The 13261-nt window shown below is 47.5% G+C and overlaps 1 protein-coding gene across 6 annotated transcripts in view; it reads right to left on the reverse strand.

The window, feature by feature from the left end:
- The window catches only part of TLR5 (toll like receptor 5), an 81655-nt gene that overhangs the window by 25675 nt on the left and 42719 nt on the right, over window positions 1–13261 (reverse strand). For 3 of the 6 annotated variants that reach the window (XM_073556769.1, XM_073556765.1, XM_073556768.1), the window contains exon 2: window positions 3296–3358. In XM_073556769.1, the coding sequence (XP_073412870.1) occupies window positions 3296–3339 (44 nt within the window). In that variant the 5' untranslated portion in view covers window positions 3340–3358. Of the gene's footprint in view, window positions 1–3295; window positions 3359–4422; window positions 4515–13261 lie in introns of those variants that run through there. The other 3 variants (XM_073556767.1, XM_073556764.1, XM_073556766.1) reach the window with 3 other exon arrangements.

Raw genomic sequence — 13261 nt, forward strand, 5'->3', positions numbered from 1 at the left:
GAAGGCTGCTGTCTGCAATCCGTGAAAAACCCTATGAAAATAAGAGCCAACAGACTGACAGTGAAAAAGGCCCTGAAGACGCTAGGCTTCAAAAAGACTATGTCAGTACTCAGGAATATTCTGAAGACAGAGCAACAGGCAAAAGAAGAATCAGCTCACCCCAGCAGGGAATGGCAGAATCCAGAAAAGCAAGGCAAACAAAAACAAAACACAAATGCTAAAAGGCAAAGCAGAAAACTGTCATGATCCAGTGTTGGATCTGGCGGTATTAAAAGCACAAAGTGAACTTTTTTTACTTTGGTTGAGTTCAAAGGTGTTTTGACTGTCCCCGGTGGTGGTTAGCGGTATCGCACCTTAGGTTTAGGTTAATGTTCACTTAATTATGGATCAGGTGGGACTCCCTATAAAGGTGTGCTCAGGGTGCTCACTCACTGCTGGTGATATTTCTTTCTGAGTTGTTGGAGAGCCTGGTGGAAGGATGGAGCGGGATAGGAGTCCTGCGCAGTCAGCCAGAGAGGATGAGTGCCAGCTAATGGTGTCTGCAGGAAGGACTGGCATGGCTTGGTGGAGTCGCAGTTTGTGGTGTCGGCGGGAAGTGCGGGCATGGCTTAGAGGAGTGGCGACTAGGAAGAGAGTTGCACTCAGCATGTTCGACTTGGTTGCTGAGAACTGGACTCGAGCATGCTTGGATTCTTGGCAGAGGCTGGACTCATCTTGGGACTCTGTGTACTGGACTGCTGCAAGTGGTGATGGACTCTGCTCCCAGGCTGCACGATGGTGACGGATCCAGTTATGTGATGGATCAGGGTGGAGGAGAAGATGCACACAGGTGGTGGGCTCTGTTGCTAGGAGCGCACGCAACAGAGCAAAGATAAGTGGTGTTTCCCCTGTATTGTCTCTTTCCTCATGTGTGTTATTAGTGCAGTGGTGGGATTAGTCTCCGCACCGACCTATTCCCTAGTGAGGGTTTAGGCTCAGGGCGAGCAAGGGCGTTAAGGTACGCGTGCGGCGACAGGTGCGGAGCCTGTTTAGGGAATGTGAGGAGTGTAGGGACACTGGCTCAGGGGAGTGCAGGAGGTCTCCATTTCTCCATTCCCTATCGCAGGGCCCACCATTGTTAAAGTTACCCAGGTTCCCCCCTTATTATTTAAATGCGCCTTACTGGAGGCGGTGTTTCCAGATATATGTATGCATAACGTGTAATTCCCAAATTCGCCAGGTGGAGGCGGCGTATCCACCTGCACGTTTTATTATTTAAATGCGCCCCACTGGAGGCGGTGTATCCAGGGTCACGTGTGTCACATGGGTTCGCCTTGCGGAAACATCTGCGTCCTGACACACGTGATCATGACAAAAACTTAGCTTTGGAGGAGCAGGAATCAGACTGGTTTCCTAGAAGTCCACAGAGAAATCACCCGCAGGGCAGAAGGGTGTCGGCAGCCTTATATCCAGTCCGTGACTCCACTCAGCCAGTCATCATCATTAGTCTCAGGTGCCTGATAATCAGGCTCATTACCTTCCTTTACCAGAATAGGGAGTTCACCAGACCTCAGTGACGAAGGGGAAAATGAACTCACAACAGTCTATGGTAAATTGAACTGGTCTTGCAAAAAAAAAAAAAAAAAAAAGTTTTCATACTGCTATGTGGATGGGAGAAAAAAAAAGCTAAGACTATTGGAAAAAAGGAGCGAAAACAACAAAAGCAATAAAATGAAAAATTGCTCTGTTTTCTAAAGGGGTAAAGTAAAATCAGCCCCTGCTCTGGAAAACTTGGTGAAGGCATGAACAGGAGCAATGCAAGGGCAGACAAATATTCCCCCAGCTTTATACCATCATGGCCAAAAGCATTGGCAGCCTTCAGATTGTTTCAGAATATGAAGTATTTCTTCCAGAAAAATTGTTGATATTTTTCAACAATTTTGGTTCTCAAGTCCTCCAACAGTTCTCTTCTCCTCTTTCTGTTCTCCATGTTTATTGTGTCACACAATGCAAAGATTGACACAACTTCTCCACTTCTTATCTGGTTTCAGGTGTGATTTTCATATTGCCCACACCTGTCATTTGCCATATGTGAGTTTGAACGACCATCTGATGCTTGAAAAAAGGTTGTTTAAGCACAATTTTTGGAAAGGTGCCAACAATTTTGGGATTTTGTGTGAAATTATGTCGAATTTACTTTTTTTTTTCTGTGTTTTTGTGTTGTTCTAATAGACACAGAGGAAATAAACATGTGTAATAGCAATCCTTTTCTGGGAGAAATACTTCATTTTCTGGAACAATTTCAAGGGTGTCGACACTTTTGGCCATGACTGTATAAGCTGAGTGGCAAGGGTTCAATGAGATGGACCCAGGGTGACAAGTTGTTTTTTTTTTTTAGAGAAGGGTCGTCTTTGCGTAACAACTCCTTTATTAGACATCTTGCAAAATTTCAGCAGAGAAAGAAGATGTGGTAACTCCAGGATGGTGCGGTGACTGACATCTGCGACTTGTACAGTGCACGTCCTTCTAGGTGCAGATTTGTGGATTGCACAATTGTGCTCCTCCTGATATGACACAACACATCCCGAGCTCAGACACAATCAGATCATTGTGTGCGGAGGCAGCGAGAAGGCGACCCTTCTGGAGATGGCACCGTGGCCCCTCGAGCTGCCGAAAATGGACGTCTCTTGGTTTTACAGTAGATTGGAGCCTTAATAAATTCGCGGGCTTTTCATTTTTTTTCTTTACGAATTTACCATAATAAATAAATAATTTTATATTTTAGTAGATCTGACTTTTATAGAGGCATCACTACGGATCAAGCTTTTTATTTTATTTTACTTTTTTTTTTATTTTAAAATTGGGATAAAAATGGGAGATTCAAACTTTCATGATTTATGTGTGGAAAAACTTGCTGCATCATTCCCAATACTGTGCAAAGGGTCTGAATACTTATGACCATGTGAGATTTCAGTTTTTCTTTTTTAATAAATTTGCAAAAATTTCTACATTTCTGTTTTTTTCCCGTAAAGATGGGGTGCAGAGTGCACATTAACAAGAAAAAAAAAAAGAACTTTTTTTGCATTTATGAAAAGGCTGCAATGAAACAAAGTGAAAAATTTAAAGGGGTCTGAATACTTTCCGTACCCAAATTTTCATTTAAAACCATAGGCCATGCCTATTCCCAGTAGTGTGACCATTTTCCATAGTAATGATTGCAAGAAGCCGCAGATTAAAAAAAAATCATTGTATTATTAATGGATTTTTCAAATTTTGTAACACAAATTTATATATATGAATATATGTAAAAACATACCTGATGCACTTCGTCTCAGTAATCGCGAGTACAGCTGCAGTCATTGTCGCTGGTCAGAAGTTGCTGCAATGAAAAAAAAAGAGAAAGCGTGTGTTACCAAAACATGATCGGGAAATTATCTACTAGTCGCATTCTTACAACCGACTGTTTTCTGTTTTTCAACTGTCCTGATAATAAGCAAATTCCTGAGATTTCTGGCTTCACCTGTTAATGTTAAGAGAACCACTAGCTGAATGCTCACTTTCTCATTTACACAGCATAGGAATACTAATGCAATAGTACTACCAATAAGTACATAAATAATACTTCCATACAATGCTTAAGTAATACTGCCAAACACTGCATAAATAATCCTGCCATACAATGCCTAAATAATGCTGCCATACACTGACTAAATAATACTGCCATGTATTGCCTAAATACTGCCATACATTGCATAAATACGGTAATACCACCATACGCTGCATACACTATACTACCACACAATGCCTAAATAATACTACAACCATAAACTGCATAAATTATACTGCCATACAATGCCTAAATAATATTACCATACGCTGCATAAATACTACCAGGCACTGTGTTAGGGCTGGTGGAACGCACCAAATAATAAAATGATAGTAAGGTGCGTTCACAGCCCGGGGGTCCACCGTGCAGAGGTGGTAAACTGCTGCTTAGTAATGGCGGATGCTATCTGGCGGTATAAAAGACCACACGCAGGTTAATAGCCACCCGATGTGTATTACCTCACAGAGCCGCACTACCGCAGAACATAAATGCCGGAGTCTGTTAGGACTCACAGAGCACGGCAAGGGAGCACACATAATGAGGTCATAGAACTCTGCCCCAAGGACACGGGGTCAGAGTCCCTCTAGACCTTCTGAGCACGCGGCGTCACACCTGCGGAAACCACTATAGACACTATGATGGCGTGTCGAGCTAGTGCACCGTGGCGTGTAGAGCCACCGGTGGACACTGATGCCAGTCTCTGACTCTGCCTCTACCTACACCTAAGCCTGGGAGCTTAACAGGCTAGGCTGCACAACACATGCATACCAAGGGAAGGGGTTTCTTAATGAGTCATTCACCAGAGACATTCATTCATAAATGCATACAACACTCACTCCACATGGTCTAATCTTTTTCTATATTAGCACATGGCCGGGCAGCCATGCTAAGCTTTTATAGTTGCAGGCTTCCGGGACCTTCCTGGTGGTCCAATCGGAGGAGCAACAGGACCCAAGCATATGACCTCCGACCTCCAATGAGAGGCCGTCCCACGGACATGCTCAGTAGGAGGAAAGCAGGACTTAGTCCCAGGAGCGTCTGCTCGAAGCAGACTCATGCATGGTAGAATGGCTGAGCCTGGAAGAGCAACCAGATGCCTAGCATTAGCCTTGGCAAGATGCTGGGTCCAACGTCTCTGCTGAGCAGGAACGTCTGTGGCTGCAGAAGAATGGGTGACCACAGAGGACATGGCTTGAGATTCCCCCTGTGCAGTGGTGGGAACTTGATGCCTAACACACTGCATACATGATACTTCCATACAATGTTTAAATACTAAAATACACTGCATAAATAATATGTACATACATTGCCTTAATACTGTTTAATTAACATGGCTATATACTGCATAAATAATACTTCCATAAACTGTATAAATAATACTGTCTTACACAGTGTTAGGTTATGAGTTCCTGCCACTGCATGGGGGAATCTCAAGCCATGGCCTCAGTAGTCTCCCCTTCTTCTGCAGCCACAGAGGTTACTGCTCAGCACAGACATGGGTCCCAGCATCTTGCTCAGGGTAATGCTATGTGTCTGGTTGCTGCTGCCCCAAGTTCAGCTATAGCATGCAGCATTAGTCAGTGTTGAGCAGATGCTCCTGGAGCTAAGTCCTGCTTTTCTCCATCTGAGCATGCCTGTGAGATGACTGCTCATTGGTGGTCGGAGGTCACATGCTCAGGTCCTCAAGCAGCTTGGATTGGGCTATCAGGAAGGTCCTGGAAGGCTGTGGTTATAAAAGGATTGCACGACCATGCGCTAGTATAGACAATATGCACTAAACAGTAGCCAGTGTCTATTAGTGGCGTTCGCAGGTGTGCCTAGTGAGTCTTGAGAGGCTCTTACCCTGTGTCCTTGGGGCAGAGTCTTGTGACCATACACTAGCGCTGACTCAGCTGTGCCCTGTGACAGTTAACAGGGTACGGCATCTGTCTTATGCTGTATCGTGGCTCTGTGAAGCAACAGAGTCCGTCGCTACTACATACTGGGTGGCGTTTAACCCATGTGTGTCCAGTGCGATACTGCCATTACCGAGCAGAAGTTATCATCTCTGCACGGTGGATCCCGGGCTGCGAACCTTATTACCATCTTCATTTTATTTGTTGCGTTCCGCCAGCCCCAACATTATACGTCCGCTCTTCGCTAGTCGTTACACTGGCTGCCAATTCATTACAGGGTACAATTCAAAGTACCGTATTTTCCGCTTTGTAAGACGCACTATTTTTCCCCAAAATTTGGGGGGAAAACAGGGGTGCGTCTTACAAAGCGGACATGCCTTACCTAGGCTGTGATCGGGGGCGTCCAGCGGTTGCAGGCCGCTGCTGCGGGTGTGTCCGGTGCCGCGTTGTGTGCCCGTCGATGCCCGGGGCTCTGCCAACATTGTGCGACAGGCCAGAGCCCCGGCATTTCCTCGGTTCTCTGTGTGCCGGTAAAAAGATGGCCGCCGGCGCGTGCGCAGATGGGATCTCGGGACCCAGTTCTCGAGAGATGAGATTTGAAATCTCATCTCTCGAGAGCTGGGTCCCGAGATCCCATCTGCGCACGCGCCGGCGGCCATTTTCCCTGGGTTCCCTGTGTGCGCGCGGTGGTGCCTGCAAAAAAATGGCCGCCGCGCGTGCGCAGATGGGATCTCGGGACCCAGCTCTTGAGAGATGAGATTTCAAATCTCATCTCTCGAGAACTGGGTCCCGAGATCCCATCTGCGCACGCGCCGGTGGCCATTTTTTTTTTACCGGCACTTCAGCGCACGTATACAGGGAACCGAGGAAATGCTGGGGCTCTGGTCTGTCGAACAATGTCGGCAGAGCCCCGGGCATCGATGGGCACACAACGCCGCATCGGAGGCACCCGCAGCACTGGCCTCCAACCGCCGGACAAGTGGAGAAACCTGACACCAGCACAAGACTCTGCAGCAGCAACGGCACACATCGGAGCGCCCCCTCATCCCTGAATGCGGCCTGCAGCATCACTCCACGCCTGCCTCCTCCAGCAGCGAGCCTGGGACCCCGCTACACCGCAGCCACCAACCCCGGTAAGCAATAAGATGCAAGGATTATAAGAGGCACCACCATTTTATTAAAAAATATATTTTTCTTATTTTTCTCCTCAAAAATTGTGGTGCGTCTTATAATCCGGAGCGTCTTATAAAGCGAAAAATACGGTACTTGTTCTCACCCACAAAGCTCTCCACAGTGCGGCACCCCTTTACATCTCCTCCCTCATTTCTGTCTATCGGCCTAACCGACCGCTGCGCTCTGCAAATGACTTTCGACTAACCTCTGCCCTAATCCGTACCTCCCACTCCCGACTCCAAGACTTCTCCCGTGCTGCGCCAATTCTCTGGAATGCTCTACCCCAAGATATTAGGACCATCCACAATTTGCATAGTTTAAGGCGCTCGCTCAAAACACATTTGTTCAGAGCGGCCTATCACATTTAGTAATCAAAGTCATGTTATGTTTGTGTGTGTGTAGCCCATTCACTATCTCCATCTAACCCCCACCCCCTGAAGATGACTGGACCATCATTGTAAATACATCATTGTAAATACAAACCTGTGCTTTGTATCTCCCCCACCTCATTGTAGATTGTAAGCTCCCACGAGCAGGGTCGTCTTATTTCGCTTTAATTATTGTATTGTTAACGTTGTTACTTATGACTGTTGTGTTTGAAACTGTTCAACTGTAAAGCGCTGCGGAATATGTTGGCGCTATATAAAGATTATTATTATTATTATTATTATTATACTAGCGCTAGGGTCTGGCTAGTAATGGCAGATGAACAGCAACTACAGCGGCACATCCAGCAGCTGGAGGGCAGGTTGTCAGCTCTCGAGCGTACAAACTCAGCCGTGCATGTTACCGCAGTAGCTGTTCAGGCTGCTAGCGTGGCTGCAGCCAGTTTGTACACAGCCACCCCTGTTCCGACCTTATCCCGCCTTCCGCTGCCAGATCAGTTTTCTGGTGATAGCAAGTCATGTAGGGGGTTTGTTAGCCAGTGGGCTATACACCTTGAGCTCCTGGCTTCACGTTTCCCCTCAGAGCTGACCAAGGTGGGATTCATAGTATCCCTCCTGTCGGACAGGGAGTTGGAGTGGGCAGCGCCGCTGTGGGAGCGTGACGATCATGTGGTACAGAGTGCTCCACGGTTCCTGAGCACTCTGAAACAGGTCTTTTTGGGGCCTTGAGTCTCTGTTGTGAATTCGCTTTCTGGCCTCCCTCTGGTTATTACTGAAGGTAGTGGAGCTGGTCAGATTGATAGAGGGGTTGCGAGTTCTCTTTCTGGGCTCCCTCTGGTGGTTACTGGAGGTAATGGAGCTGATCTGATTGACAGAGGCTTGCCACCTGATAATGATGATGACGATTGGAGATCTGGGGTTTCAGATTGGGATTTAAGACAGCAGACTCCCTCTATCCCTGCTGGTGATTTTCTTCCTGTTCCTCCTGAGGAGGTCTGATGTCTCCAGCTCTGTCCCTGCCTGTTCAGCTAAGTGGTTCATTTGCTCTTCTGTTTGCATATCTCTGTTTTGTGTGGGTCAGCCAGCTCCGGCTGGGGCTGTGCTGAATCACCGCCCATATGTTACTGCTTGTGCCAGTTTGTTTTGTCCCCTGTTAGATTGGTCTCTTTTTGCTCTGCTTTCAGAATATACCAGAGTGCTGATATAGTGGGGGCGAAGTCGTGCGACTTCAGTGTTTTTGTGCATCAGACGTGTTGGTTTTTTTGCGTGATTGCAGACAGTGTCTTTCCTTTCCTGTCTAGTCAGTGTGGGCCCCATCGTTTGCTCAGTCTATTTTCCTGCCTGCATTTGTGTTTTCATCTTGTCTCACCGACAATATATGTTTGGGGGCTATCTATTCCTTTGGGGTCTGCTCTGGGGCAGTTTAGATTTCCCCTTTCTTGCTTTAGGCTTAGTTAGCCCTCCGGCTGTGCCGAGGCATCTAGGATCACCGTAGGTACGCTCCACGGCTACTACTAGTTGTCTGGATAGGATCAGGGGTCTGCAATCCGCTAAGTTACCAACCTCTCTGGTTTTCTGTGGCTTAGCCTGGGCCTGCTCTCCTCCTCGGTGACCCATTCATAACAAGTCTCCCATGATACGACGCTCCAACTGCTGGCACTTACACAGGGCTCGTCCATGCTCATTAAAACGGAGGTCGATGCGAGTCCAGTGTAGGCAGAGATTTCGGCTGGCTCCCACCTTCGCCAAACCTTTGGAATCTCTGGTCCAGGCGTCCAGCCACATGGGCCATGGAGGTGTAACGAGCGGGATCTATGTCCCGGACCGCTCGTGCACTCAAGGTCTGTCATGTCTGCGGCAGTCAGGACATCTTGCCTCCAGATTTCCTCAGCGGTCGGGAGAACATCCCCATTTAGTGACCGCAGGAGGTGGTTCACTGGACACAGCGGCACTTTCCTCCAAACTGTCCTTCAATGGGACCATTACCATTGGCCCATCCACCCATACGGTAGAGCTTTGCGTGGACTCCTGGGCGGAGGGCAACTTTATGTCTTTTGCCTTCACCCGACGGCACACAATTCCTCTGGTGATGCTTGCCAAGCCAATGACCATACGGGTGATAAATGGGTCGACACTGCCATCAGAGAACGCATCAGACCATCCCATTTACTCTATCCATGTCTCCATCCTATCAGGAGATCATCTCCCTGCTAGTCATTCCCGAGGGAATTGATGAGGTCCTCTTAGGGACACCATGGCTACGATACGACTCCCCTCATATAGAGTGGTCCTCAGGGAGAATTCTGGGATGGAGTAAATTCTGTGAGGGTAGATGTCAGAGGGAGTGCGTTCAGGTTGCTACTACAGAGATAACCGTGTTCTCCAAGAAGGCTGTGGAGACCCTTCCGCTTCACCACCTCTATGACTGCCCTATTGACCTCTTGCCTGGTGCTGAGCCTCCCCGGGGTCGAGTTTACCCACTATCTCTCCCAGAGATGGAGGCAATGACTCAGTACATCCAGGTGAATCTGGCTAGAGGATTCATTAGGAAGTCAGTGTCACCTGCAGGGGCGGGGTTCTTCTTTGTGTAGAAGAACGGAGACCTACGTCCATGCATAGCCTACAGGGGTCTTAACGCCATCACCGTTAAGAACAAGTACCCTCTGCCCCTGATATCTGAGCTATTTTATAGGCTGCGGGGACCGAGAGTTTTTACTAAACTTGATCTGCGAGGTGCTTACAACCTGATTCGCATCCGTGAGGGGGACGAATGGAAGCCATCTGAGCATGCCCGTGAGACGACCGCTCATTGGTGGTTGGAGTTCACATGCTCAGGTCCTCAAGCAGCTTGGATTGGGCCATCAGGAAGGTCCCGGAAGGCTGCAGTTATAAAAAAAATTAAAAAAAAATTAAACAGCCGTGCGCTAGTATAGACAATTTGGAGTGAGTGTTGTATGCACGTATGAATGTCTCTGGTGACTGACTCATTATGAAACCCCTACCCTTGGTATACATGTGTTGGTCAGCCTTGCCAGGTAGTGCCGAGGCCGATAGTTCAGGTAGGAGGCAGAGTCAGGGCCTAGCTTCAGCGCCAAGTAGTGGCTTTGCTTGTACACCACTGTGCACTTGGTCTGCACTCCACAGTAGCCAGCGTCTATTAGTAGCATTCACAGGTGTGACGCCGTGTGCCTAGTTTGTCTAGAGAGGCTCTTACCCTGCGTCCTTGGGGAAGAGTCTTGTGACCATACACTAGCGCTGACTCAGCTGTGCCCTGTAACAGTTAACAGGGTACGGCATCTGTGTTATGCGGTAACGGTCCGTTGGTACTACATACTGGGTGGCGTTTAACCCACGTGTGTCCAGTGCGATACCGCCATTTAGTGTCCGCCATTACCGAGCAGCAGTTAACATCTCTGCACGGTGGACCCCGGGCTGCGAATGGTGGACCCCGGGCTGCGAATGGAGCGCCCTCACTCACCAGGGCCGTGGGGTACTCGGTACCGGGCCGGTTGATCTTCTCAACGGGAGTTTTCAGCAGCAGTGACCCGGTCCATGGCCCTGGGGCTCCATTGCAAAAGGGGTTGTTTCAGTGTGCTTATGGTGGTGAAAGTTTATAAGTGATTCGTGACGCCACCTGTGGTGTTCGGCAAATGTTAAGCCGACGCTGCAGACAGATCCTCTGGGACAGATGGTGTAGTGCAGCAATGATGTTATAGCCCTCCACAGTCAAGGCTGTAGTCCCAGGGCAGTGTAGGTGAAGTGACACTTAGATGGTGTAGTGTTGGGCACAGGAGGGATGTAGCAGTGTCGGGCAGGCTGGCGCAGGAATAAGTGGAGGACACCAGGGCATGTAGTTCCAGAGCTTTACTCACAGTCTGTTGTGGTACAGGTGCTTCCAGGCAAGATGAAGTACTCCTTTCCAACACTCCGCCAACATATGTGCCTTTTCTGAACGTCTCTCTCTTAGCGCCTTTGAGTGAAGTACTCACAGTACTGAGCTACACTGGAGTTCCTCCTGTCAGATGTTCCTAAGAATTCTACTTGTATGGCAGACAGCTGTAGCCTGCTTCAGGGACTCCTTCTACCTAATCCCGGCTCACACACGTTGCTGTTGTTCCCCCAAGTCTTGTGTGGGAATAAAGTGGTCACTACTTCTATTCCTCCGGTGTCTGCTGCAGGACCATTAGTATCCATGCAACCTCGGGGACCGGACCCTGGCCTTCCTCTTAGAACTTGGGAAGGGTTCCCCTCTCACCCTGGTCCTTGTTCTCTTATTCTCCTCACGTTCCGTATCAATCCTTTCTTTCTTATGGAGAGTCAGGCTTTCTATCAATGTTGCTTTCTTGTGCCAGCGGACCCAGATCACTGAGGTCGGCTGCAGCACTTCCTTCATCCATCCCACTCAGGGGATCTCCTTCCACAGGCTGACCTCGTCAGACTCCTGTGACTAACTGACTAAATCCTATCCTCTTCCCGCTCTTTTAGTGCAAACTAAACTCAGCTCCACCCGCCTCCCAGCACGCTTCGTGTTCGAAGCAGGGAGCCACCAAAGGTGCTTTGCTACACTACTATGTTGTGTGGGATGCAGGTGTTGGAGTGTGGTCAGGTGTCTCCACCTTACCTGGATGGTGGGGCACCTCAGGAGGAGGTGCAGTACCTCTGTGGTGACTGAACCCTCAGGGGCGCCACACGAACGCACCTTATTACCATCTTCATTTTATCTTGCCATACACTACATACAGTAGGTAAATAATATTGCCTTGCATGTCCTAAATAATACTGCCATATAGCACATAAGTAATGCTGATATACATGCACACAAGTACTAAGTAATTTAAAGTACCTCACTGCCAGTATAATACAAGTTGAGCAGTAATATGTACTGGTTCACTTAGAAACCCACAAAAATCTTTGCCAATGATTTTACAATTGACCAGTTCTCATGCTAGTTCTGCTGCACAGGCACGCGGGGTTCCAGCGAGGACCTTAATCTGATTTATCAAGCTCTCAACAATCACAGAACAGGCCTGTCTCTCATTCATTGCCCTGTGTTCTGTGATCTCCTTGTGTAGATCCTCCGATGATTCAGGACATGGAGTGGACCTCCCGCATCTGTCTATGTTCAGAAGGTGCCTTTTTATATTTGATAATATAAGAATATATAATTTAATAAATATTTAGATTTAATATAAATATACCAGTATTTAACTTCTGGACCTTTAGTATGGAAGGCAGGAACCTTAAGGCTATGTGCCCACGTAGCGTTTTTCAAGCGTTTTTTTCCTGAGCAGAAACGCATGCCCTTGCCAGGGAAACCGCATGCGCTTTTTGACACGCGTTTTTGACGCGATTGTCAAGCGTTTTGACATGCGTTTTCCTATGCGTTTTTGCAATTAGTGTATTATGCGGAATCGCTCACGATTCCGCACAATTAATGAACATGCTGCATTTTTTTCCGCTAAGCGTTTCCGTAGCGGAAAAAAACGCACCATTAGCACAACATGTGCGTTTTCCATTCTATTACATTAGATGCTTTTCTTAAGCGTTTCCGCAGCAGAAACGCTTTTCTAAAAGCGCTGCGGAAACGCTTAAACGCAACGTGGGCACACAGCCTAACAGTGAGCCACAGGCAGCACTGTAAGATGTGAGAGCATTTTATGTGCCTAAAGATCTAAAATACGCTATATTCTGTTGCTTTGAAAGGCATATCATACTGGTACAGAAGATACATCTTTGTATACCATTTTAAGTAAAAAAAAAAAAAGTATACTATTATAGGTAAGTTACGGGGAAAAAGCTGAAATTTTTTTTTAAAAAAATGTATAAAATTTTTTTTTCAGAAACTTATAGTTATTATATACTTTTACTCCTTGTAACTCCATCTCAAGCCGATCCTGGCTTCAGTACAGTCAGACAACCCCTGTAATTGTTCCAATACTAATAAACAGTCTTATACCACAACAGCAGGCAATGATATCACCGTAACACAACAGCAAGCAATGATATCACCGTACCACAACAGCAGGCAATGAAATCACCGTACCACAACAGCAGGCAATGAAATCACCGTACCACAACAGCAAGCAATGATATCACCGTACCACAACAGCAGGCAATGACATCACCGTACCACAACAGCAGGCAATGATATCACCATACCACAACAGCAGGCAATGATATCACCGTACCACAACAGCAGGCAATGATATCACCGTACCACA

Source organism: Dendrobates tinctorius, unplaced genomic scaffold, assembly GCF_039654945.1.
Source record: "Dendrobates tinctorius isolate UK_male_01 unplaced genomic scaffold, ASM3965494v1 ptg000239l, whole genome shotgun sequence".
Lineage (NCBI taxonomy): Eukaryota > Metazoa > Chordata > Amphibia > Anura > Dendrobatidae > Dendrobates > Dendrobates tinctorius.